The following is a 27198-nucleotide window of genomic DNA, read 5'->3' as shown; positions in this document are numbered from 1 at the left end:
CGATATGAGAATATTCCTCATGAGGTGGCTGAGTGCAGGCTTTCTTTGCTGGCATTAGTAACTCAGACTCATTTTGATTATACTGTGTCATGATCTCAAACAAGGCAAACACATTACCTGTTGAATTCATTTTAAAAAAGATGGACATATTAAATCACGATCTCACCCATTGGACACAATCTTCACTAATTAAAATTTTCACGTAATTAATGTTTAATGCTTTTATTTGAAAGTCAGTAAAATGTCAAACTTATTTTATCTTCCGTACTTCACAGAGTTAACCTAACTGTTGGAATTACAGGGCAGAACCCTATCACAGGAAGAGACCACTAAATATTTTGGACCCAAAAGAGAAACTCATTTACACAATGCTTCTCTTTTCCTACTGTAGACGAAAACTGAAGCATTTTTAATCTTACTTGGCCTTTTGGAAGGAAGAGGGTATGCAGTTTCATTTTCTTGATGATAGTAAAAAAATCCTGCATCAGAAAGGGTACACTACAAGAAAATCAAAGTACAGTTTGTAAGGATCAACAACTACCATCCCCGCTCTGTACTGGAGCACATAAAGAGCAAACCTTATGTGTATCATCTAAATCACATCGTGTTATACACTTTAATAGTAAGATCAGTTCTCATAAGTAACTTGGAAATTCACTGAAAATGGGGGGTTATACCTACATCTAAAAGATTTGTTTATGTTTTTCGTTTGGACATTCTCTCCTGAAATCAGAGACATAAAAGACTGGAGTTCAACTGGGCAGAAATGAGAACTCCTGTGTGTGACTTTGTATAAAAGACAGGGGCTCATAAGATGACCTGAGGGAAAAACCTGGTTAAAATCAAAGTTTGAGGTGTAGAATAAAAGCTTGCTGGGTTTAAAGGGGAATAAAAATGGGCACGATTGAGGCTGGGCAGCGGCGGCCGCGCTGCAGCGGGCGGTAGGACCGCGCAGACGCCGCCCGGCCAGCCGCGCCCGCGGAACAGCCCTGCAATTAGGGGCGCGGGGCCGCGGCGCTCGGGCCCTCTCAGCCTCCGTCCGCCGCGGCCCGCAGCGCGAGGCCCGGCTCAGCCGCAGCAACGCAGCCGCCGAAGCCATATTGCTTTGACAGTTGCACTCATCTAGAAATAATGCAAAACGCTATTTAGACGGGCACATCACGACCCTGCGCTGGAGGAAGAAAGCAATCTAATGGGAGGCAGGAGGCTGCGGGCGGCGTGCGGGCGCGGCAGGCGGCTGCGCGCTCACAGCTCCTCGTGCTTGATCCTGTGCGAGCGCCGCGCCAGGGCTGGCTTCTGCGAGCTGCTCTTGGCCTCACAGGCTTCCGCGAAGAACTTGAAGATGGACGGGAAGCTCTTCCACGAAGTGAGCTCGTGACGGTCGGTGCCTGCGGAAACACACACGGGGTTACAAGGGGTCGCATGGGTGTGTGGCCTGAGGCGAGGAGGCCGCCCTCCTGGCGACTGCACCGCCACCGGCAAGCTCGCCTCCCGCTCACAGGCCCAGGTTGCGCTGGTCCCTGGCGTCCCCACCCCCGGCCGGCCTCGCCCCGCTAGAATTTGGCCAGGCCCCCGAGGTAGGGCCCGGCGCTCCCCGGCCGAGGTCCTCAGGGCCAATCCAGTAGCTCGGCGGGAAGGGCCACTCCCTCTCCCGCCCAGAAACCACCCACCTCCCCAGGCCTGGGATTGGTTTCCCCAGCGTGCGGGATCCCGATTCCACCACACCCACCCCGGAGCGCCTCGATGTCTCGGCTTCCCAGGCAGAATCGGGGGAATAATTCTTTTTCTGGCCTGTCCCAGTCTCTGATGTTGGACACGACTGCTTCAGTAAGGTCACTGGGACCAAAACACTGGAGATATTTAATGAAAGGCCAGATTCAAAAGGAGACCAGGGGCCTTGAAAGTATCCTAGGAGGGCCACATGCTTTACAGATTTTAGAACAGATCTAGAAAAGCCAGACAAAAAGTGTTTCAAAGCAGAACCACTGGAAGAGGCCTCCAATTCAGTCGGGGAATTCAGAGAAATGTTAGATTTTCAATTTACAAGGTTATTTTACTACAGTTTCTGTCTGTGGTTTGGATTGACTGTTACACACTATTCTTCAAACCAAATGGAACCTTTAGTTTGAAAAAGGAAGCAGGTAGCATGCAGGCATGGGAAGACATGAAGAAATAATATGGGCTTAAGAAAAAAAAACTATTTTAAAAAAAGAAAAAACTATTTGTGATAGCATATATAATTTAACCACTAACATCATAATCAATTTTTAAATTAAAATAAATAAAATAATTATAAATACTGCATAGAAATTATGAAACAGTTGAAATCTCATCTGCAATCACTCAGTTATGCAGATGCTGCTTGGAAGTTCCTGAATTCAGGGCCTCTGATACTTTAACATTGTTAATGATAATTCTTTAGTCTGTAATAGTAGGTCATTGCTATGGTTACTCTACAATGGTGCAACACTTTGCCTTCCCCCTTCAGCTATTCGCTGAGACCTGGTAACCACATTTGTTGCCTAGCAACAGCTTTGTGACAGTATCACAATCTGGGAGATATAACAATAAAGATACTATGGCTGCACTTGGTTGGCCAGAGAGCAGAAAGCTACAAGTTTGTGCATGTGACTTAGTTGTGGGAGCTGTCTGGCCCAACTGGAGAAGTCATTTCTTCCCAGGTACCCGTCACAGTGATGTCTTTACCCCCTTTTCTCTGGCCTTGTGAACCTGTTCTTGGAACTAAGATCCAATATTGAAGTCATCCTCTGGAGACACATCCTCCTACAACACTGTATCCACACTGAAAAATGAGGTCATTTCTCTATTTGCTTACACATTTCTGGCAAAATTCAAATCATTTAGTGGAAGGAATTGGTGAGTAGAGGTTTTTCTGGTAATTCCTAAAGGGCCTGAATGAATTCTGATAACTTAACAGAATTCTTAGGGAAAAAAAAGTCGGACTTTACCAGTATGTGTATAAAATCATACGTTCTTTAAAACACACAAAACATGTTGATACCACTATTGTATTTTGTTTTATTAAGTTGGTCAAATGATGCCCACCATGGATTACTTTCAATTTGGAGGGAATTATATTCTTAAATATAAGTGTACAGTTCTAGATATCCTCAAACATGTCTATTTCAAATAAATGTCATGAATATTTTTAGAAGAAGGCCCTGTCTCTGGGCAGGTTTATGAAGAGTTTGTCTTTTTTTGTAGGGCCTATAATCTGCTTTCAGCTCAGTACGAAGTATTAAATTGCACTCCTGATGACAGAATAGTTAATCTGTGTTTGTTCATTTTGAATAACCATCCTCAGATGCATAGTCCATAGCAACAGCTATCCTAAGCACTGAGTGTCCCCCAAGTGTTAGCTGTTTCCTTCCCCTTTCCTAACCTGCTCACATCTGCTGTTTGTCCATAAGCTCAGTCACCCTTGCCAGTGCTGATCAGGGGAGGATCAATTCGTCATGTTCTCAGGGAGCTCCTCTCACAATTCCTCTTACTCCTTGAAAACCAATTCCATCTATGACTCTGGAGAGACTTGGAGTCAATGGTCTCAAGTAATTTTAACTCCCCTGCCTTTCCCTAGTGACAGTCTTTCTGAAGGATGAACAAATGTCCTTGATGAAAAAATCATTACAAAATTCTTTTTGGTTTTGGATTATGACAACTCTCTGTTCAAGCAGTCCTGGTCTGAAAAGACCATTGTATAAAGGAGAACTGAGTATGTGCAGTTGTTCTGAACATCTACCCTTGCAAATAAAGATGAAATAATTAGACTGTATGCTTTTATCAGAAGCGGGACAATCAGTAAGTAAAGCAGGTGGCCAGCTGAATTACCTATATTATGTAACCGAGTTAGGGCAGGGAACACAGAATTCTTTCTAAAGTAATAGCTGGTAAATGCATATTTTATATCTCAATACAAATAAATCTCTTCTGTGATCAGTGAGATGGCTCAGCACCGAAAATTACTTGCCCGACAATCCCCAGGACCGCAGGGTAGGAGGACGGTCCCGGGAGGCTGTCTTCTGGGTTCATGTGTGTGTCTCAGTACTTATGCATTGACCGAGAGTGTAACATTTTCTTAGAAAATATGAAAACTTAGATGAGTTACAGGCAATTAATGACTGATGAAATAGGGTGGATCTGTCTTCCTCTGAGACATGCCCTTGATAGGTCACTCAGTTCGAAGTACACACACATTCTCTCTCTCTCATTCATGCATGCATACGTTGAAGCAGTACTCAATGTCCTGGCAGCCTTAATACACACATACATGCAACAATAATGAAGAGATCAATACTTTGAGGATGAGGGGTAACATGGAAGGGACTAGAGTGGGAACACAGATGGGTAGAAACGTTGTGAGTAAAACACTCATGTATGAAATGAAATTCTCAAAAACTTTTTTTTTATTTTTGGAAGTATATGTATGAAATGATCAAAAAAACTTTTAAGTTAAAAAATTCTTAAGTTTTGGAAGTGGTCATTGTGCATGTGTTCATGTGTGTGCAAGATGGTGTGTGTGAGGGAGGGCATGTGAAGGCCAGGGGCCTGTGTGTGAGGGAGGGCATGTGAAGGCCAGAGAAGGGCCTCAGGGCTTGTTCCTCAGGCATGTTTTGTTCATTTCGTTTTGTTTTTTGAGACTAGGTCTTTCATTGGCCTTGGGATAGGCCAGCCGGCCACTGAGTTCCATGGCTCTGCCTGTCTCACTCTACCCTTCCAGTGCTGGGATTACAAGTGCAGACCATCATATCTGACTTTCTTTTCTGTGGGTTCTGGGGGTTAAACTCAGGCCCTTGTGGTTGAAAGGCAAGCATTTTATCAATGGAGTCACCCTCTTATCACTGAAAATGAATTTTTACCATTCATAAGTAGAAGAAGATACATAACTACTACACGTCAGCCTTGGTATGCATACACACACTTCAAGAATAGGTTTGGACACCTTTTTAAAAAATCCAGTGGGGTTGGAGAAGTGGATCAGCTGTTAAGAACACTGTTGCTCTTGCAGAGGAGCCAGGTTCATTTCCCAGGACCCACATGGTAGCTAACCACCACCTGTAATTTGAGCTGTAGTGTATATATAACATACGATTCTGGCTTTTGTGGACCCTGCGGTGCCTAGACATAAATGCAGGCAAAACACCCAGACACATAAATAAAATGAAAATAAGTCTTAAAAAATGTCAGGGACAAAGTTCCATTGAATATAGTGACAAATTAATATGAAAACCTGCACAAAATAGTGCTCAAAGAATGGCCACTTAAAACTATTTATTTTACAGTAATGTACACGCATGTCTCTGTGTGGGAACGTGCATGTGAGTGCGTGCTTGTGAGTCATGTCTAAGCATGTCTCTGTGTGGGAACGTGCACATGAGTGTGGGTGTGCTTATGAGTCAAACAAGGCTTTCTTCATCAGGTTGCTTTTATTAGGGCAAAAAGGACACTAAGACATTAGCCTAGATTCCTGTTCACTTGATCGTAATGCTTAGGTTTTCTTTTTTATTCTCTGTAGAAGGTGTATGTCCAGGGACAGAAACACACATGTAAATGCAGTACTGATGCAGCTGCAAAAATCTTGGCCAAAAATATTTTGGCAGATGTATACTGTTTTTGAAGTTGCAACCCATTTTTTTTTTCTAGTACTCGTTTTAAAAAGTCAAAAAAAAGGGGGCTGAAGAAAGGGCTCTGTCTTTAAGAAGCTTTTCAGGAGGCCTGAGTTCCATTACAGAATCTGCTCCAGGCAGCTCACAACCACTTGCAACTCCAGCCCCAGGGGATCTCCTGCCTCTCACCATCATGGGCAACTGAACTCACATGCACATACACATACACATACACATACCATACACATACACACACACACACACACACACACACACACACACACACACACACATAATTAAAAGTAACAGAAACAAATCTTTTAAAAATTAAGGGTAAATTGCTTTTTTGGTATGTATTTCGGTGCTGGGATTGAGCCTAGGGCCTTTGAATGTTGAGTGTGCACTGCTTCCTTCCCAGCTCAGTAAAGTAGTGTCTTCATGTGAATGACTATGCACCTTGCACCAGCTACAGTTTGTAACAGAGGGAAAAGTGTCTAACAGACAATTAAACAAGTGATAGTTCACACACACACACGCACACACACACATACTTTGACAGATATTATGAGGGTTACTGGTAAATCATAAGCAATGACTGGAGAGTAGAGACTTAGAATATTATAATTGTAGAGAAACATTTATAAAAAAAAATTCAAAAGAATGCCTTGGTTTGATTCACTGTTCTAATTATTAGTAGTCACTGTATCTTACATGGCCTAAGACCAATAGGTCATGGAGTAATTCCAGCATTCCATGTATAATTTACATGTTACCTTCTGGTTAGAATATGGAATATCACTGTTCACAAAGTCACCTCTAAATATGATAGTTTTCTTATATCTTTATTTCACAGAGAACTGTCTCACCATGCCCCCCTGTTTTATCTTCTTTGCAGAAGCATATGTCTGTGTGTGTATTCAAGCAAAAGATAAAAAACATTGTAAATTCCTATGACAAAGGGGAAAAATATGAGTGTATGAGACACATTAATATTAATAGGATAACATGTCTATGATATTTTCAAAATGACAAAGTTTGATTTTAAAATCTGATCTTTAACACGAAAAGTATGCACAATTAGGAAGCAATGAAGACTTTGTCATTACAGGTATGTTGCTAACAACAGGTAAGGGAATTCTTGGAGGAGTCTCATATAGAAAAATCAAGAGTCTGCAATAGGTATTAGCGAGCCTCAGTGGGAATAACTAATGAATTTATGATCTCACCAACAGTTGTTTTTAGAATGTTATGAAGAATCAGAGAAAACAAGAGCACTGAGAATACTGTGCCTTCTAAAAAGAAAACAAAACCACAGAGATCTGTCTGAAAATGAATGGCAGAGTTTCTAAAAGGAATATAGCTAAAAAATACAAACTTATATTTGAATAGAGAAGGGTTGCCAAGGAAGCCCTGTGAGTGCACAGTGCAAAGATGCTGGGGATTGGTGTTGTGCTCTGTGTATTCAGTTGCTGACATCTATGCTCAGACATCTGGTTATTGTCCAACCATGGCATGGTCAAGCATCTTGGGTTTCAATGTTATGTAAAAACTGTTTTCCATCATTTCTGATTGGTTAATAAAGCCACTTAACTGACAGAAAAGAATAGGGCAGAACTTCCAATCCCTCTCAGGGGGTCCCACAGAGACTAGAGGAAGAGGACAGGAAGAGATCATGACCAGAAAGATTCGCCATCTAGACTCTGAGGAGATTGCATGCGAAACTGAGGAGAGGTAACCAGCCATGTGGCACACACAGAATAGAATGAGGGTTATTTAGTTACAATCTAGTCAGGGAACAAGCCCAGGCTGGTGGCTTAGGCGTTTATTCATAAATAATTAAGTCCCAGAGTCATTATTTGGGAACTGGTGCACTAGTAGAAAGAACCACGGGTACACAAGTGTGGGACAGCCACACAGGGCGGTAGAAGGCAGAGTGAAATATTGATTGGGACTTTGTGATAGCAATGCCAACTGCAGTGAAGTAAGCACATTGCTAACATGGCTGCCAGTCCACTGGCATCGTGCGGAGACCCTACAAGTGAGATGACAGGTTTTACCTAAGCCAAGAGACAGGTGAGGATATGGACAGACACACTGGATGTGGAACCCCAGGTATCTGCAGCTTCTGGGGAGCCAGTGCTTTTGTTTGCTTACCAACACGCTGCCATATCAGTTCCAGTGGGACATACAGGGCAATTAGAGGCACCGGGTAGTTTAAGACCCATGGAGACAACTCTGGGAACTAACCGTATTCTTGAGGCAGAGTAGAGCCTTTAGTAGCTACAGGTCTCTCATTGAACCCAGGGCAAACCTTCTTAATCAGCCCCCACAAAATCAATAAAAACAGATGTATTTTCATTATTTTCATTATCTATTGAATCTAGACAGCATGTGTATAGATGATTTCGTTCTTTTTTTCTTTTTCAATTTTGAGATGGGGTCTTACTGTGTAGCCCTGGCTGTCCTAGGACTCACTATTAGACTAGGCTGAACTATAGACATCAAGCCACTTCTGCCTCCCAAGTGGCAGGGACTAGTGTGTGCACCACAATGCCTGACCTGCCATCTTTGGTTTTAATGATTGTTTCATTATATGTTACCTAAGACCTGGCCTCTAAAGATGTATCAATTCCCTTAAGAGTGGGCAAAAGGGTCTGCAGAGATGACTCAGCAATTAAGAGCATCAACTGTTCTTCCTGAGGACCCAGGCTTAGTTCCCACCACCCACAGGGCAGCTCACGACCATTTGTATCTCCAGTTCCAAGGAATTCAATGCCCTCTTCTGGCCTTTGTTGTCACTGTATACATATGGTGCACAGATATACACACAGGCAAGCTACCTATGCACATAAAATAATTTTTATTTCTTAAAAGGGATGAGCAAAACCTTCCATTTTCCGTTGCCAATTTCTTCTGATACTTTAAATGATTTAAGTATTATTTTTTTTTTTTTAACTAAAACAGCTGACCATTTTATTTTCACGTTTCCCAATGTAAGTGAAAACAGCCCCTTCTGTATCACTTCTTCCTCTCTGTTATGAAGGAAGGTCCTGGCCATGCGTCTAGTAAGCACTCAGGCTCAGCACCAAGATCTCCTGGTCAAACAGCACAATACAAAACGATGAAGAGCGAGCGCTTCTGCTCTTATCTGTCTGGCCGGGTCATGCCGGGCCGTGTGGGCACCATCATCGGGCGGGCGGGGGGTCTCATCATGGGAGGCCCGGGCATCATGGGCATGTGGCCTCCCATGGGCGGTCTCATCCCAGGAGCTGGTCCCACAGGCATCATCCCAGGAGGAGGGGGGCCCATCATTGGCATCATGGGAGGGCCTCCCATGTGGGGTGCAGGCATCATGCCAGGCCGAGGAGGACCCGGGAGACTGGGGGGAGGCGGGATCATGGCCCCTGCAGGCGGAGGAGCAGAGAACGGAGCGGAGCGGGTGGGATCTTTCCTTGTTGAAATGCAGCTGTTGTCTTGTCAATCAGGCTCTGGGCCTGCTCTTCCATCCATTTCTGGTAATAGTCTTTCACATTCTCTTTGTGTTTCCGACCACTGCAGTGTGTCTTCCTCACAGATGGGGAATCGTGGGTAAGATATGTATCACAGTAGTCACAGTAAAACTTAGGCATGATGCTCACAGGCCGTTGGCTACCCCGGTGATTTAAGTATTATTTAAAAATAAATTTTATTGACTATTTTTAATGCCTACAGTATGATAAAATACACACAGGGTAAAACATGTACCCTGAACAGCTAAAATATTTTCTTCACAAAATCACTAATTCAACATGTTTTCCCTCTGACTCTCCTGTGCATGGTTTGCAGGCAGGCTAGGCAGGGGAGACGTGCCCTGCATTTTTATGTCATCAGCTCCTCTCTCCTCCCCAGGTTACTCCTCACTCACCATAATTCTCGTTGCTTTCTGTCTCTCTGTTTGACTGTTCTCTTTTGAGACAGAGTCTCTCTATGTAGCTTGACCTGGAGCTTTCTATTTAGATTAGGCTGAGGTCAGCTCCTTGAGTGCTGGGATTAAAGGTGTGTGCCACTAAATCTGGCTTCTATTTGACTTTGTGGAGAGTCCCTGTAAGTGAGCACACGATGCTTTTTCTGTCTAGCTTGCTTTTTCCCCACTTAGGAGCTAGAGGTCTAGCCATATTGTGGCACATCCCTGTTAAAACTCCAGCTGAATTGTCCGTGGAAATAGAAGAAAAACCTTAAAACTTATACAGATCCACAAAACCTGACTAGCCAAAGCAACACTGGGAATGAAAAACAATGTAGGTGGGACAGCACTTCCTGACTTAAAACTGTGTTAGGAAACTGTAGTAATCAAAATATATAAAACAGTGAACCAGTGTAGTCTGGAAATCAAACTCTGTGCAGTCAACTAACTTTGACAAGGGCCGTATGAGGATACAACGAGGGAAGGATAATACCTTCAAGTGGTCTGAGAAAACTGATATTCTACAGGAAAGCGAAACTGGACCTGAAAACTGGGGTCAGAATATATTGTATGAGAAAAGAACCTATATTCAATAAAAAGGGGAATATTAAGTCACTGCATGAGCATATGCATGTATGTGTAGTTGTACTATATATCTGTATATGTGCACATGTTTATGTATGCATGTTTCCTTTTACTAACTTTATTATGAAAAACTTGCAAATAAAAAAATCATACACCAAAATTAAAAAAAAAAAAAACTGAGTTAAAAGTGTTCTGATGGAAGGCAAACTCCTAGCCTTGAGCCCTTGTGAAATCAAAAACCAAGTCCATACTTCCAAGATTTATCGGTAAAGCAAACATTCTCTTTCAAAAAGGTAGTAAAAATAAAAGCAAGGAAAGACTGAACCAAAGAAGGGTAAAAATTAAAACCCTGTAGCTCCATCTCTGGCACCCAGAGCAAGTGGTATGTTCCCGAGGGTCATGGCTCACATGGCCTCTGCTCAGTGCATGGCCTCTCTGTGGCAGATGTCCCATATTTTGTCCTCTGACTTCCTGGGGTCTGCACTGCGGCCATCAGGAGATGTCTGAAGCTCTAATCATGCCACGCTGTCTGACCACACAGGCTTCTTTTGAAATCTGGGTAAAATCGTGAGTTTTTAAGTCTTGCATTCTGTATGACTTCAAAATCAGTATACCATGTGCCAATGTGTCTGTGATTGGTCACCAGTTGAAGTAGTAAGAGGACCATAGGACCATAGCCTTAGCAGCCTGCAGGTGGCTGAGCATGAGCCAGGTGGGCCGAGGTGGCTTTGTATGAACAGTGCACTCTGGAGCTCTCCCCTTAAACCAGTCTTTGGACTGAATGATAGGTGGGCTCAGGTGAGTGCCCCAGATGCCTGTCAAGACACCTTTCTTACTGCCCCCAAGCAAAGTCCATGGGTTCTTTTCGGCCATTATTCTCTTTCTAGGTAGTGCACTCTGCTGTCCTAAGCCACGGCTTCACATGTGGTAAACTACAAAGTTTCTAAGCTTTTATTCTTTGCTTTATGCTCACAATTCTCACAGTCCTCTTGGTTACTATACCACACAACAGTCCAAATGCTAGACTGCCTTGAAATTCCTTTACCATATTAGCTATTGTCATCACCTTCAAATTCAGCATCCCATAAAGTTTCAGGACATGGACACATGCAGACAAGGTGTTGACCACAATGAGACATGAATGATCTCAAGCCCAACTCCCTGTAGTGTTTTATTTCCATCTGAAACATCGTAAGAATAGGCATAATGGTCCATACCTTGCCAGCATCCAGCTCTTCTGAGCTCCCATCAGAATCACAACTTGCACAGACTTATTGCAGCCTAGAGTTTTCTCTAGTCTGATTCTTTAAGCTTCCCTGGGTTCCAGAAACCACTGCTAAAGGCTTCTAAACCACAGTGTGAGTAATATGCCCACATTCTTGTCCTTTTCTGCATTTGTCATGTTTTCTATCCCTAGCGAGATTTATTTTGGCCGATGTATTATGACAAGGAGGGTCTCTGTGACTCTTGTCAGTTATCCATTCTGGTAGAAGAGTCAAGCACAAGGTGTCCTTGGGAATCCAGAACTTCACATTAACAAAACTCCAAACAACCAGCCAAATGGAAGACCTGCTAAGTCTGATATGGTAGTGCAGGTCTTTCATCTAAATTACTCAGAAGGCTGAGGAAGTTCTGACTGAGACCAGGGATTCAGGGAAGGCCAGTCTTCCAGGGAAAGGAGAGGAGGAGGGGAGAGAGGAGCAGGGAGAGGGACAAGAAAGCTGCCTGAAGCCTGGTGGCTTGAGTTTGTCCTGACAATCCACATGTGGAGGAGAGAGCAGAGAGCCATCTTCTGGCCTTCATAATGCCCACTGTGGTCCCTGTGTATATCCTAACGCAATCGATCAATCAACCAACCAATCAACCAACCAATCAATCAATTTCAAATACATAAGAAAGGAAAGGACAGGAGGAAGGAACAAAGGAAGGAAGAAAGGAGAGAGGAGAGATGGTATATATTATAGATATATACTATAATGCTAGCACTTGGGAGATAGAGGCAGAAAGATGAGTTCAAGGCCATCTTCAACTCCATAACAAGTCTGAGGCCAGCCTAGAAAGATAATAGAAAAAGGAAATGGGAAGAAGAAGAAAAAAACTAAGAAAACTGTGCATGCATTTATGTTTCAATGTGAGAAAACCTGGCACTTTGCTACATTATTTAATAAATATACAAGTACATGTTACTTAAAGTTTTTAGTATTAAATATTTATTGATGATAAGGTAAATGGATTTTAAAACACTTTACGTTTAACTGTGACTGGTATATAAAATGCATTTTTATATATTGAATCTTTTTCTGACTATCTGGCTGAATTAACTTTTTTATATTAATAATGTATCTCTAGCTGGGATACTTTTTATACTAATAATGTCTCTCTAGCATAGTGATGCACTTTTAATCCCAGCATCAGATTGATCTCTGAGTTGGAGGTCAGCCTCATCTACAGAGTGAGGTCCAGGACACAGAAAAACTCTGTCTTAAAACACCAGAAAAAAATGTCTCTAGATATTGAGTTTTCTACATAACTATAGTATGAATAAGTTTAGTTTTGAATTTCTTTTCTAATGATTAGGTGCTTTACTTTTTCTAATTGTAAAACTTTAAATTAGAAACAAACATTTTTACGGAGGAAAGACTGTAGGAATCAGAGGGCATGGGGGACACCAGGAGAACAATCCATTAACTCATCTCAGCAGGCTCACATGGGCTGACAGAGATTGAGGCAGCAAGCACAGGCCTGCCTGGGTCTGCATCAGGTCCTCTGCATATGTGCTATGGCTGTTTGCTTGGTGTTTCTGTGGGACTCCTAACGGTGGAGTGGGTGTGTCTCTGACTCTTTGCCTTCTACTGGGTTGCTCTGTCCAGCTTCACTGTGAGGGTTTTGCCTTGTGTTATTGTATCTTGTTTTGTCATGTTTGGTTGTTGTCTCTTGGAGGCCTGCTCATTTTTTTAAGGGAAATGGAAGAGGAGTAAATCTGGGGAAGACGGGAGTTGGGGTGGAGAGGTGAGAGGACTGGAGGGAGAGAAACTGTGGTCAGCATTTACTGTATGAGAGAAGAATCTATTTTCAATACAAAAGTTAAATTAAAAGCCCTTAAATGATAAAGTAGACTCTAATATACTGATAACCATAGCTAGAAAGTACAATTGTTATGAACATGTAAAACTTGCATCAAGTTACCAAATCATGTTCTGTGTTTTGCTGGTTCTGTATGATGTACTTCTGGAAGAGCGGCTCTCTCAGGCAATGCTGTTTGATACTGATTAGTGGTCAAGCAGGTGTCCTCAGGAGAAACCATGGTGCTTTCCGTGTTGCCAGTTACAGATATAATCGGGGATTCTTTTCATCCTGCTTAAAGCTATACAAAAATATGGAACTGTTGCCTACCTTGTTTGCTGTATTAACTCACTCTGTAGGCCAAGCAGGTCTTGACCTTACTATGATTCTCCTGTCTTAAGCGCTCAAGAAGTGATGGTTAAAGCCTGCACCACAGACCTAGCTCTTTGAAAAATTAAATACTGCCTTTTACATGGCAAGATTTCTTAAAAGACTTTTGAGCTCATTCACATGGTACAGCTTAATATATTCACAGATGTATCATGTAACAATAGTAAATTTTACTGTTGATTACTTTATGAACACTATCAGGTAATATTACAGAGGACAAGGAGAATTTATGAGTAGTTAAACTGAATATAAGCTTTAACTAAGGCCTGCTTGCTGCTATAACTGCTTACAGACAGATGTGACTAAACAATGAAACTAAAGGAAACATTATAAAGATAGTTTATGTCATAAATATAGAATTTACATGGAGATGTTTTCTGACATAACTGTAACTGGACTTTCCAAGTAGAGACCTTCTCAAACTTTTTCAGATGACATCTACACAAATATCTTTCATTTATTACTGATGAAATCAAGTCTTCTTTCTCTGGTATTAAGTTTACTTCTAGATTTGTAAAACATTTACAGTCTTGGGTTTGATACACAGTAATAGAAAATGAATATACTTAAGAAATGAACTTAAGATGAACTTAAATGCGGTATGGAATTTGGCAAGAACATGCTGTTTCCATTACTTTTGTTTTATATACTGGCTGTACCTAATACTTTATACTACTACTGTTGCTTCTGCTTCTGCTTCTGCTTCTGCTTCTGCTTCTGCTTCTGCTTCTGCTGCTGCTGCTGCTGCTGCTGCTGCTGCTGCTTCTGCTTCTGCTTCTGCTTCTGCTACTGCTACTGCTACTGCTACTGCTACTGCTACTGCTACTGCTACTGCTACTGCTACTGCTACTGCTACTGCTACTGCTACTGCTACTAATTTGTGGACAGGGTTTTTCTGTGTATCTCTGGCTCTTCTGGAACTCACTTGGTAGACCAAGTAGGCCTTAAACTAAGAGATCTGTCTGCCTCTGCCTCCTGAGTGCTGGATAATAGGCATGTGCCACCACTGTCTGGGAATTTTTCCATGTTTATGTGTATGGGTGTTTTGTTTGCATGTATGTCTATGTAACATATGTGTATAGTTCCCAGAGAGTCCAGAAGAGTGTCTCAGATCACCTGGAATTTTAGTTATATAAGTTTGTGAGCCATCATGTTGGTACTGGGAATTGAACCTGGGTCCTGAGAAAGAACAGCCAGTGTTCTGAAACAGTGAGCCATCTCTCCAGTCCCATGTATAATATTTAAACTTTTATCACTTAGCTTTGAATGACCTTCTTTTTCAAGTAATTTAATATTAGTGTGAGAATTATATTTGGTCATATTAAAGTAGCAAAGGATAGAGGTTATTTTTCTGGACAATCTCAGATACTTTTTGGGTATCACTATAGGTTTATAACATTTGTTATTTTACTTTGATGCCACGGAGTAAATTTAAAAATTCATACTGAAAGGAACATCTGTAAATCTACTTTTAAGACTAAGGTGGAAGGTTAATCTACACTTGAAAATAAGAAAAACGTTGGCTTGTGGGAAGAAAGTGTTTTGCATTGATCAACATTTAATGTTTTTAGATCAAAATTTATAAACATGAGTACAAATACACGCTTGTTAAAAATCTTCCTAGAGGAAAACCTTAGTATCAAGACCATGGCACTTTAAGAATTCCAACATAAAGAAAGTCATAATTTGTTTCCCAGAAAAATATAGTATTTACAAATTATACTGAAGTGGGATAAGGCATGGTAAAACTCTATAGGGACTTAATAATGAAATTGTAATGACACTGTATTAGGACTAGAGTAATAATTATCTTTGCTTCTGCAGTACATACTCACTCCTGCCTTCTACTGAAATGTACTTGAGATGACTTATACTGACAGGCTGCAGTAGAAGAAAGAAATAGGTGACGAGCAGAGGGCCGGCAGAGAAGCAAGGTAGAATAGGTATGCTTGTGGACAGTTACGATTTTAATTTTTGGTCGCTTAGAATCATATGCTAAAAAGTTAGCAAGCATATTCTTTGGCAAGAAAGTGGATGATAGATTATTTTTGCTAATTTTGTGCATAGCAATATGCTTTAATACTCACAGTAGAAAGCCCAAGGCCTAAACATGGTATGTGCTCAGAAAGATCGACTACAAGTGGAGGAAGGGATACAAAAAGGAGTCCTTGTAGGGAGGAAGATTAATGTTTTCTTAAAAGGAAAATCAGATTTCCTGTGGTGTTGTGTGACTGGACTTTCACTTTCTCTTCTGGTTACACACACACACGACCTTGGAACACTCAGCCCTAAATGCAATGTCTCCATCAGAGCTCAGGAAACCCACAGAGAGGATGGACACCAAGAAAACAAGCCCTTCCAAATCAACATGTGCAAAGCTCATTTGAACTCAAAGACTGCAGCAGCATGTGTAAGGGTCTGCATGGGTCTGCACCAGGACCTCTGCATACATACTGTGGCCTCCAGCCTAGTGTTTCGATGGTGTTTCTGATTGTGTGAACAAGTGGGTCTCTGAGTCTCATGACTTCTCCTTTCAAGCTACCTTGCTTCTCTGCCGGCCCTCTGCTCGTCACCTATTTCTTTCTTTTACTGCAGCCTGTCAGTATAAGTCATCTCAAGTACATTTCAGTAGAAGGCAGGAGTGAGTATGTACTGCACAAGCAAAGATAATTATTACTCTAGTCCTAATACAGTGTCATTACAATTTCATTATTAAGTCACTATAGAGTTTTACCATTTTCAAGCTCTTTTCCTTGTATTGATTTGTCCTAACTTTAATGTGGTAGGTTTTGTTTCATCTTACTGTATTATATTTAAATAATTAATTGAATAAACTAGGTTTTAACAACTGAATTCATACTGTCTCCAAAGGAGTGACAGTGGGTATGTCATCCTCATATTCAGGAGAAGCTGACCAACATATAATGCTCTTCACAGATTTTTGGTTTCAGTTTGATTTTTTTCTTTTTGGGTATTGCTTTGTTTTCTTGGTTTTGGAGAGTTTTGATGTATTTGCTTTTTGCTTGTTTGACTTTGACAAAGAACTTGAAAGTTGGGGGATTAGGGACGGTGAGGGTTGAGAAGGACTTGAGGTATGGGAAGATTACAATTAAATACATTTAAGCTTAAAAATTGTTTAAACAATAAAAATATAATAAAAGGTGGATTCCGTGGGCTATCAATTGTTTTCCTACACTGCATTCTTAGAGTAATCTCAGACCATCACAGTGACAAAGTTTACAATATTACATTTACACAAATCTTATCAAATTACATGGCAAGACAAGAAAGATGAAGCACTATATAGAATTAGTATCTCTTTAATTCCAAACATTACTTCTGGAGGTGCCTGTGATGAGCTGAGATGGCAAATAAAACATTTCCAATTCAAACTGTTTTCACTGTTGACAAAAAAGAACGTGTGTCCTTTACTCTGCTAATCAAGTCACATTTGTGTGTCTCATCATTTCTCATGTCAAAATAAAAAAGGGGTCTCTTAAGAGATTCTTGAAGAGACCTTTTATATATTTAAGTTTGAGGCCCCAGAGCAAGGATCTACACACTTCAAGATGCCTAATACAGTTTCATATGGTGGGAACACATTATAAGTAGATGATTTTACAAGCAATTCTGTTGTGAGTAAAAACTGACTTGAGGGGCTGGTGAGATGGCTCAGTGGTTAAGAGCACTGACTGCTCTTCCAGAGGTCATGAGTTCAAATCCCAGCAACCACATGGTGGCTCACAACCATCTGTAATGATATCTGATACCCTCTTGTGGGGTGTCTGAAGACAGCTACAGTGTACTTACATATAATAAATAAATAAAAATTTAAAAAAAAAAAAAAAAGCTCTAAAAAAAAAAAAACTGACTTGAAAGTGTCTCATTCATAATAAAGTTGTTTTTAATTTTCAATATTTTCCACATTTAAGTTCAACAATGAACTATTCAACTTTTAAAGTAAATTCAAACATGAAAGCTTTCCTCTGATGTGGGCCCGACATTTCTAAATTTCTCTTAAACAAACAAACAAAACCCTCCAAAAACCATTGTCTCCTAGCAGTGTCAGAAGCTGTAGCTCTAAAGTCTCACCAACATGGCTGCCCCAAAGTGAACTGAGCAAGGAGGACACTGATAGACATGTCAAAGTGCAGGGGGGAAGCCCATGAGTCCTCAACCCTACACAAAGAACTACAGGCAACAGTGGGCAGCTGGGAGCAGGAGGCTTTCCCTAGAAAGGAGCACACCCATTGGTTGTCCAGTGCCATATGGCCAGCCATAAAAACATAAATACAGGTAGCATTATATGAACTGAACAGGCTTTATTTAGGAATATACATGAATATATGCATATGTGTAAAAACAATGAATAAAAGAAGAGGCCATGAATTTGGAGGAGAGTGGGGAGAGATATATAGGAAGATTTGGAGAGAGGAAAGGCAACGGAGAAATATAATCTCAAAAATAAAAAAACAAAATAAAAAATCAGATTTAGTTAAGTGCTATAATTCTTGTTTTTTTTTTTTTTGTTTGTTTGTTTTTTTACTGTGTGGCCCCGGCTACCTTGGAATTTACTTTGTAGACCAGGCTGGCCTTGAACTCACAGAGATTCACCTGCCTCTGCCTCCTGAGTACTGGGATTAAAGGTATGTACCACCAACACCCAGCAAGTGCTGTAGGCTAATATTTAAAAGCATTTTGACACACAATATTCTAAGAGAAATTCATAAATCCCATGTTAGACAGGTGTGATGATGCTGTTCTACAGCTCCAGCTGCAAGGAGGGTGATGGAGATCTCCATGAGGCTGAGGCCGATTGGGGCTACATTGTGAGTTCCAGGCCAGCCTAGGCTACATTGTGAGTTCCAGGCCAGCCTAGGCTACATTGTGAGTTCCAAGCCAGCCTAGGCTACATTGTGGTACCATTTTCATTTAAAACCAGAGAATTGACATGTTTCTATGGTTAAGAGCTTACATTCTACAAATATAAGAATTGAACTTCAGATCCTAGTACCCTTGTGACAAAGCAAACATTCCTGGAAAGGCCCGTGGCTCCAGTGCTGAGCTAGGAAGGGGCAGGGGGACTGGCACTTCTGGGTCTGGCTGCTGTGTGAGTCTCTGCCTTAGAGGAGGGACAGGCAGAGAGCATGAAGGAAGACGGCTGGCACCGTCTTTGGTTTCCATACACATGTGCACATTGTATACACACATGTACACTACACACACACACACCCACAGAGAGAGAGAGAGAGAGAGAGAGAGAGAGAGAGAGAGAGAGATTGATTGATTGAAATAAAACCCCCAAACATGGAGCTAGAAGCCAAGATGGCTCAGCAGTCCTATAGTTCTTGCAAAGGACTAGGTTCAGTTCTCAGTGCCCACGTGGTAGTTCCTAACCATGTTCTGATCCCAGAGGTTCTGAAGACCTCTTCTGACTTCCGTGGGGACCAGGCATTTATATGGCACACATACACACTTGCAGACAAACACTCATACACACAAAATCTAAAACAACAAAAAACAAAACAAAGTAACACCAACATAAAACTAAGTTTAAAAACAATTAAAAACACTTTTAAACTTAAAAAATTGTAGATTAACTTTAGTTATTATTTAACTAGATTCATTTATTTTCAAAAACATGTCACAGGTATTCCTTCACTCCTTCACTGTGTCTGCATCTTTGTAGGTGTGTGCACACAGGACAAAGTTAGCTGAGAGCAAACTGGAATGCTATCCCCTTTAGAATGTGCCTCCTAACCACAAGGCATTCTCTTCCTTGGACACAGAGCAGCTACCAAGTGCAGGCTTTATACAGATACAGGGTGCCTCAGTCTAAATCCCATAGGAAGAACAACAATATTAATTCATCAGACACCCTCAGAGCTCCCACGGACTAAACCACACAGAAGAGTTTACAGGGGCTGGTCCATAGCTCCTGCTACATATGTAGCAGAGGACTGCCTTATCTGGCATCGAGGGGAGGAGAGGCTCTTGCTCCTGTAGAGGCTTGTTGACCCAGAGAAGGGGATGCTAGAGGGGTGATATGGGAGTGGGTGGGGGAGCACCCACCCTCTTAGAGGCAAAGGGAAGGGGGGATGGGGTGGAATTTTTTTGGGAGGAGACCAGGAAGGGGGATAATATTTGAAATGTAAATAAAATAATAATAATAATAATAATAAAGAACCCTACATGTCACTTTGGCTAGCTGTCCTTAAACCATTTTCCAGAAGAGAATTAAGTTCAGGGTTACATACTGATAATTACTAAGCTTTAGGGGATGGGGAGATGGCTCAGAGGTTAAGAACAGTTGTTACTCTTGAGTTCAGTTCCCAGCACCTAACATGAAGACTCCAGGTCATCCATAACTCCAGTTCTAGGAGATCTGACACTCTCTTTTAGACACCAGGCATGCAAGTAGCACACATACACACATGTAGGCAAAATACTTGTTCATGTAAAATAAACATATCTACAAAATTTAAAATTACTAAGATTTAATCATTACTCTTATCTATTTTTGTCATATTAAACATAACTTGCAGAAGTTAATGTAATTCATTGTCATATCAACACATCCCATCTTATGTATTTCTATTAAGATTTTAATTTATTTAAATTAATTTTTATAAAGATTTTGTTTTATTTGTGTATTTGCTTGAGGCAGGGCCTTATTCTTTAGCTATAGTTAGCTTCAAACTTGTGATCTTCCTGTTACAGTCTTGGGAGCTCTGGGATTACAGGCATAAGTGACTATGCCTGATACAGTTTTTGTGGCTGTTGTTTGTTTTGTTTGAGAGAGAGAGACAGACAGAGACAGAGACAGAGAGAGACACAGAGAGACAGAGACAGAGAGAGAACAGAGGGACACAGAGACAGAGACAGAGAGAGACAGAGACAGAGACAGACTGTGTGTCAGTCTTATGTAGTTCAGAGAAGCCTGCATCACACCATGGAGTTGAGGATGGTCTTGAACTTCTGATTTTCCTGTCTCACCTCCAAGTGCTGGGTTTCTAGGAGTGCTGCCGGATCTGCCTCATGTGGTATTGATTATGAAGCCCTGGATTTGTGCATGCTACTCAAGCACTGGCCAAATGATGTTTTCTTCACATACCCACTATAACTCTTCTTTATGGGAATATTTTTATGAGTACATATTAATTGTACAAAATAACAGTGACATACACACATACATGTTTAATCATTTTTATCCCATCTTTATCTGCTTTGGACCTGTTTTTCCAGCCCCATTTTCTCTTCCCATTATTTTGTATCTCTTAAATGAAAAATTTGTTTTCAATGTAAAATTTCAGAATGTGAATACTAATTAATTCATCAATAAGTTTTCTGTTATTTTTAGTAAATTAACTTAGTAAAAATGTAAGACTATGATTAAAATATGCCTAGCTAAATTTCTCTATCAGTGAGTAACTATATTGAACACTCATTTGTTGACTGTGTCTTGTGTATAAAGAAACTGACAAGTGGTAAACAAGTAAAGCCCTTGCTATCTCAGTGCAAGCCTTCTATTTCAGTGCAAGCCTTGCTATCTCAGTGTAAGCCTTCCTGCTCTTTTGATGGTCCTTGGAAGCTTAACTGTAGTAAATTTAAAACCAGGCAAATTTTGTACTTGCTAGGAGTTTTAGTAAGATGTTTGATACAGGAGATTGAAATCAGTGGCTAAAGTTTCCAAAATATTTGAGACTTATATTTAACTATGATAATTTTCCCATACTCATTAGGAAATGTACAATTAACTACATATACTTATTGCTGAGGGCTTAGAAATAGTGTAACACAGCTGAACTGAGAGGCTTAATGATTAAGGTTTATTTCTGGCTCCTCTACCAATATGCTTGCAATTCTGGGTAAGCTTTTAAACTTTGAGTTGTCTTAATTCTCTCTTCTTAAAGGCAGAGTGAGTCCTGTTTCCACACGAGGACCTCACAGAAGTAAGCTTCTGAACTTACAATATGAATGAAAAAACCACAGGGCAAATGCTATAGAGAGCCATCAAAAATATGCAGTCACTCAGAAAAACAGTGAAAGCACTGAACTGCTATAAGTTCTTAGGCAAGAAAGCACAAAACTCAAGCCAGTAAAAACACATAGGAAGCTACCGCTAATCCTATTGACCACAACAACTTGGCATGTGTCTTTTCAGGCATTTCTCATAAATATATCCTCAATTTTTGTTGAGAAAACACATGTCTTTAATAACTGGAAAAATGAGCTGCATTTCAACACAAATTCGTTAATAAAAGATCCTATCCTGAGAGTTCTTGATTTGATAATCATTTAGCTATCCCATTTGTAGAAAGATAAATGATGAATAAAATATAAAATACAGTTTTTTTATGGCACCAGAGAGCAGGCTCTACACCGGGTTGGCCTTTGCCTCGTGCCTGCTATGGATGGAATCTGGGTGTGAGAAGAGCCGGAAACCAATAAGGAAAAGTCTTCATAGAAAGAGGGCAAGCACAGAAGGAGGAATTTTCAAATACTATTCATTATTTTGGTTGAATTATGAATCATGTTTGCATAAGGAAGACTCTGATGACCTGGAAGGAGTCTACAGTGGGAACCTGAGAGATACAGGGCAGACCATCTTGAGTTTGAATCTCCACAAACCTGCAAGGTTTGAGCAGTAGGGGTGTTGCCCTGAAATTCAGAGTCCTTAGACATAAGACCGTATGCAGGGTCTAACAGTTTCTTCTGATGAAAGGGTGAAACGCAGCACTTGAGACATACCACCAAGCCTGAGCGACTCCAATGTCCGTAGCTTGTAATTTAAACACTCAACATATGATTTTGTAGATTTTGTCCCAGAAAAAAAAATCCTTAATGATCTTTTACTTGTTTATTATAGGCTTCAACTTTGTATTTTTATGTTATTTATTTGTGTATTTTATGCTTTCTTAATTTCTTTCTTCTTTTTTTTTTTTTTTTTTTTTTTTTGGTTTTTCAAGACAGGGTTTCTCTGTATAGCCCGGGCTGTCCTGGAACTCACTCTGTAGACCAGACTAGCCTCAAACTCAGAAATCCGCCTGCCTCTGCCTCCCAAGTGCTGGGATCAAAGGCGTGCACCACCACCGCCTTTTTCAAAATTATTTTATTTAGTTACATTCCTGTCATTGGCTTTCCTCTCGGTCCCCTCTTTACAGTTCCTCATCCCATTTCTCTTCCCCCTCGCCTCTGAGGGTGAGGGTTATCCCCCCTCACCAGGCCTCCCCCTTTCCTGGGGCCTCAAGTCTCTTAAGGATTAAGCACATCTTCTCCCACCGAGGCCTGACTAGGAAGACCTTTGCTATATTTGTGCCAGGGGCCTCAGACTGGCCTGTTATGCTCCTGGTTGGTGGCCCAGTGTCTGAGATATCTCAAGGGTCCAGGTTAGTTGAGACTGCTAGTCTTTCTATGCGGTCACTCTCCTCCTCGGCTTCTTCAATCCTTCCCCTAATTGAACCACAGGGTCCCTGACTTCAGTCCAATGGTTGGCTGTAAGTATCTGAGTCTGTCTCAGTCAGTTGTTGATTGGGCTTCTCAAAGGACAGCCATGCTAGGCTCCTGTCTGTAAGCACACCATCAGTAAGTGTTAGGCCTTGGAGCCTCTCCTTGAAATGGATATCAAGTTGGGTTGGTCATTGGACCACTTTTCCTTCAGTCTCTTCTCCATTTTTGTCTCTGTAGTTCCTTAAGACATGAACAGTTCTGGGTGAGAAATTTTGACTGTGGGTTAGTAACCCCATCCCTCTACTTGAGGTCCTGTGTATCTATTGGAGGGGGACTGTTTGAATTTTCTCTCCCCAGTGTTGGATATTTTGGCTAAAGTTACTCCCATTGAGTTCTTAGAGTCTCTCACCTTCCAGGTCTCTGGTACTTTCTAGAGAGTCCCACTACCCCCTGATTATTATCTCTATTCATTCTCTTAGTCCTTTGAGCATCTCTCCTGCCCTCCAATACCTGACTCTTTTTCCCTTTTCCCCTTCCCCTCCCACCCTGGTCCCCCTCCCTCCATCTGCGTCCTGTGATTATTTCCTTCCCCGTTGTTCTAATTGGAACTGAAACATCCTCACTTGGGCCCTTATACTTGTTACACTTCTTATAGTCTGTGGGTTGTATACCAGGTATTCTATATTTTTTGGCTAATATCCACTTATCAGTGAGTACATAACAGGCATGTCCTTTTGGGTCTGATTATCTCACTCAGGATGATATTTTCTAGTTCCATCCATTTGCCTACAAAACTCATGATGTCCTTGTATAGCTGGATAGTGTTCCTTTGTGTAAATGAACTCAGGTTCTAAGATCAACAATCAATAAACAGGACCTCATGAAGCCGAAAAGCTTCTGTAAGACCAAAGACACCATCAGTAGGACAAATCAGCAACCTACAGATTAGAAAAAAACATCTTCACTAACCCTACATTTGACAGGGGCCTAATAACTGAAATAAAGAGCTCAAGAAGTTAACCTACCAAAAACCCAAGTAACTCAATTAAAAATAGGGTACAGCCCTAAAAGAGAATTCACAACAGAAGAATTCTGAATAGACGAGAAACACTTAAAGAAATGTTCAAAGTCCTTAGTCATCAGGGAAATGAAAATCAAAACAACCCTGAGATTCCACCTCACACCAATCAGAATGGCTAAGATCAAAAGATCAAGTGACAGCAGATGCTGGTGAGAATGTGGAGAAAAAGGAACACTTCTCCATTGCTGGTGGGATTGCAAACTGGTACAACCACTCTGGAAATTAATCTGGTGGTTCTTCAGAAAATTAGAAATAGATCTAAGTGAAGACTCAGTTATACCACTCTTGGGCATACACCCAAAAGATGTCCCACCATACCATAAGGACACACGCTCCACCATGTTCATAGCAGCCTTATTTGTAATAGCCATAAGCTTGAAACAACCCAGAAGTCCCTCAACAGAAGAATGGATACACAAATGTGGTTCATTTACACAGTGGAATACTATTCAGCTTTCTTACTGTTTGTCTGTTGTATTTTATTTTACTGGTTTTTTATTTGCCTGTTTGCTCTCTGAAGAGAAAGAGAAAGAACGTGTGGAGTTGGATGGCCGTGTAGATGAGGAACATCAGGGAGGAGAAGGGGAAGGGGAAACCCATGATCAGAATATATTATATGAATTTTCAATTAAAAATAAATAAATATCCACCATAACAAATATTCAAGAGAGGATAGTATAATTCAATGACCGAATAAGTCATTATTCACAATCCAACACAATAAAATATGTTAGTAGCAAATCAGAAAAAACTGACAAAGGCCAAAGCACCCTTAAAAACTGATCAATAGGATCTCCAAAGCTGAATACCAAGCCAAGCATGGTGCATGGTGGCAAGTTACACTTGAAACCTTTCACTCAGAAAGCTGCGTTGGGAGGCAGGTAGGTAGGTATGGTAGCACACACACCTTGGGCTGCGTTGGGAGGCAGGTAGGTATGGTAGCACACACACCTTGGACTGCGTTGGGAGGCAGGTAGGTAGGTATGGTAGCACACACACCTTGGGCTGCGTTGGGAGGCAGGTAGGTATGGTAGCACACACACCTTGGATGAATCATGAAAACATTCGATTAGGTGATCAAAGCCAAACACAGAATATAGGCTGTATATGCTACTTCTATGGAATTAAACATGGAAAAAACTACAGTGATAGAATTTAGAATAAAGCCTGCAGAGTATGATGGGGATTGTGGCAGGGAAGGACTCACCAGAAGGAAAGGAAAAACAAATCTGGGTGGCTGGCAGGTCACAGCTTACCACTGTCTAATTTTAGCTTGCTGCTAGGGTCTGTGAGGAAAAGAACATGGTGGGTAATTATCCTTGGAGATTATGAAAAGGACAGGAATGCTGTGAACCACACCAAGGACTGATCCCTTCCAAGAAACATTATAAAGAGATAGACCATCAAATATTATAAAATATACCAATCCCAATAAACAAACAATTTTCAACAGAGAAATGAAAGACATAATGTAAAACAAACACCAAAACATACTACAGCAGGAAAGACAGGATCTGAAAGAGAGCTGTAGAGTCTGGCCTTGAACTTCCTGGACTCTAGAACTATGGGAAACACGTTTTTCTTCATTATAAACTACTTGGCACAAAAGACACTAAGACATAGGTATATTCACTTTTTTAAGCCCAACAAGTTGAAAATTGAAAATCTTATGTAAAACCTATACCTAAATTATAAAAATAATCTAAATAAAAATAAAAATTATACAAAAATACCAAGGTATCATACCTCAGATACATATAGATTAATGGTCAGTTCACATTAGTGAATAGGCTTGTTTTATTGATTTTCCTATTTTTTAAAATTCTTTTGAGAATTTCTTTTTTTTTTTTTTTCGAGACAGGGTTTCTCTGTGTAGTTCTGGCTGTCGTGGAACTCACTTTGTAGACCAGGCTGGCCTCGAACTCAGAAATCCACCTGTCTCTGCCTCCCAAGAGCTGGGATCAAAGGCATGCGCCACCACCACCCAGCTGAGAATTTCAAACAATGTATTTTCATCAGATATATTCATTTTCATCCTCCCAGCTCCCCCTAGAACCACCCTCCCTTTCCTATTCACCCAACTCTGTGTTCCCCACCCCCTTTTAAAACCTACTGAGTCTAGTTTGTGCGGGACTACACTAGTAAAGAAAATTGACTCTTCCTCTCCCATGAGCTATCAGTTGTCAATAGCTCCTCAGTTAGGGCTGAGACTTCATGCCCACTTCCCCTCTCTCTGCTGGGAATTTTGTCTGATTAGAACTTGTGTATGAGCTAACCATTGAACTGTTCATGGGGTTCCCAATGGAGAAGTGAGAGAGAAGACTGAAGAAGCTGAAAGGGTTTGCGGCCCCATGGGGAAAGCAACAATACCAACCAACCAGAGCTCCCAGGGTCTAAACCACCAGCCTGGGACCCATAGCCCCAGCTGTATACGTAGGGGAGGATGACACTGTCAGGCATAGGTGGTTGGGGAAGTCCTTGGTCCAGTGAAGGCTGGATGCCCTAGTGTGGGGGAAATCATGGGTGGGGAGGTGGGAGTGGGAGGGTGAGTGGGGGCATATCCTCATAGAAGCAGGAGGAGGGGGGATGGGATAGGGAGTTCTTGGGTGGGGAATGGGGTAAGGAGATAACATCTGAAATGTAAATAAAATATCCAATAAAAAATAAAGAAAAAAAAAGACCTTGTGTATGCTGTTATAATCCCTGTGATGCTATACCTCCACTCCAATAAGATGCAGGCAAGGTCATTGCCTGTTCAGGAGTTCAGTCCTCTTGAAAGTACTAGAAATCAAACCAACCCGTGAAGACCAGGTTTTTCTTCTTATTTTTTGGCTCTAATTGATTTAAAGTCTTACAAAAGAATAGACTTATCAACTAATCTATACAAATCTGAAATCAATTTTAATGAGATTTCAAAGTCACTATATTTGTCTATAGAATGGTGATGTTTTAATCAAGTATACTTGGTAACTCTTCAAGAAAAGAACTTGCCAGATCCATATGATATGATGTCCAACATTTGCAGATAACACAGTTGTAGTATTCATGTTGCTGTTAGTGCT

General features: G+C 41.1%; 1 protein-coding gene across 3 annotated transcripts in view; it reads right to left on the bottom strand.

The window, feature by feature from the left end:
- Positions 1–1069: 1069 nt before the first annotated feature.
- The window catches only part of Fam172a (family with sequence similarity 172 member A), a 416134-nt gene continuing 390005 nt past the window's right edge, over positions 1070–27198 (bottom strand). For 2 of the 3 annotated variants that reach the window (XM_028760104.1, XM_028760102.1), the window contains one exon: positions 1070–1388. In XM_028760104.1, the coding sequence (XP_028615937.1) occupies positions 1246–1388 (143 nt within the window). In that variant the 3' untranslated portion in view covers positions 1070–1245. Of the gene's footprint in view, positions 1389–1913; positions 1947–27198 lie in introns of those variants that run through there. The other variant, XM_028760101.1, reaches the window with a different exon arrangement.

The sequence above is a fragment of the Grammomys surdaster genome, unplaced genomic scaffold (assembly GCF_004785775.1).
Source record: "Grammomys surdaster isolate TR1022 unplaced genomic scaffold, NIH_TR_1.0 126391, whole genome shotgun sequence".
NCBI lineage: Eukaryota > Metazoa > Chordata > Mammalia > Rodentia > Muridae > Grammomys > Grammomys surdaster.
This window is presented reverse-complemented; position numbering and strand designations above follow the sequence as displayed.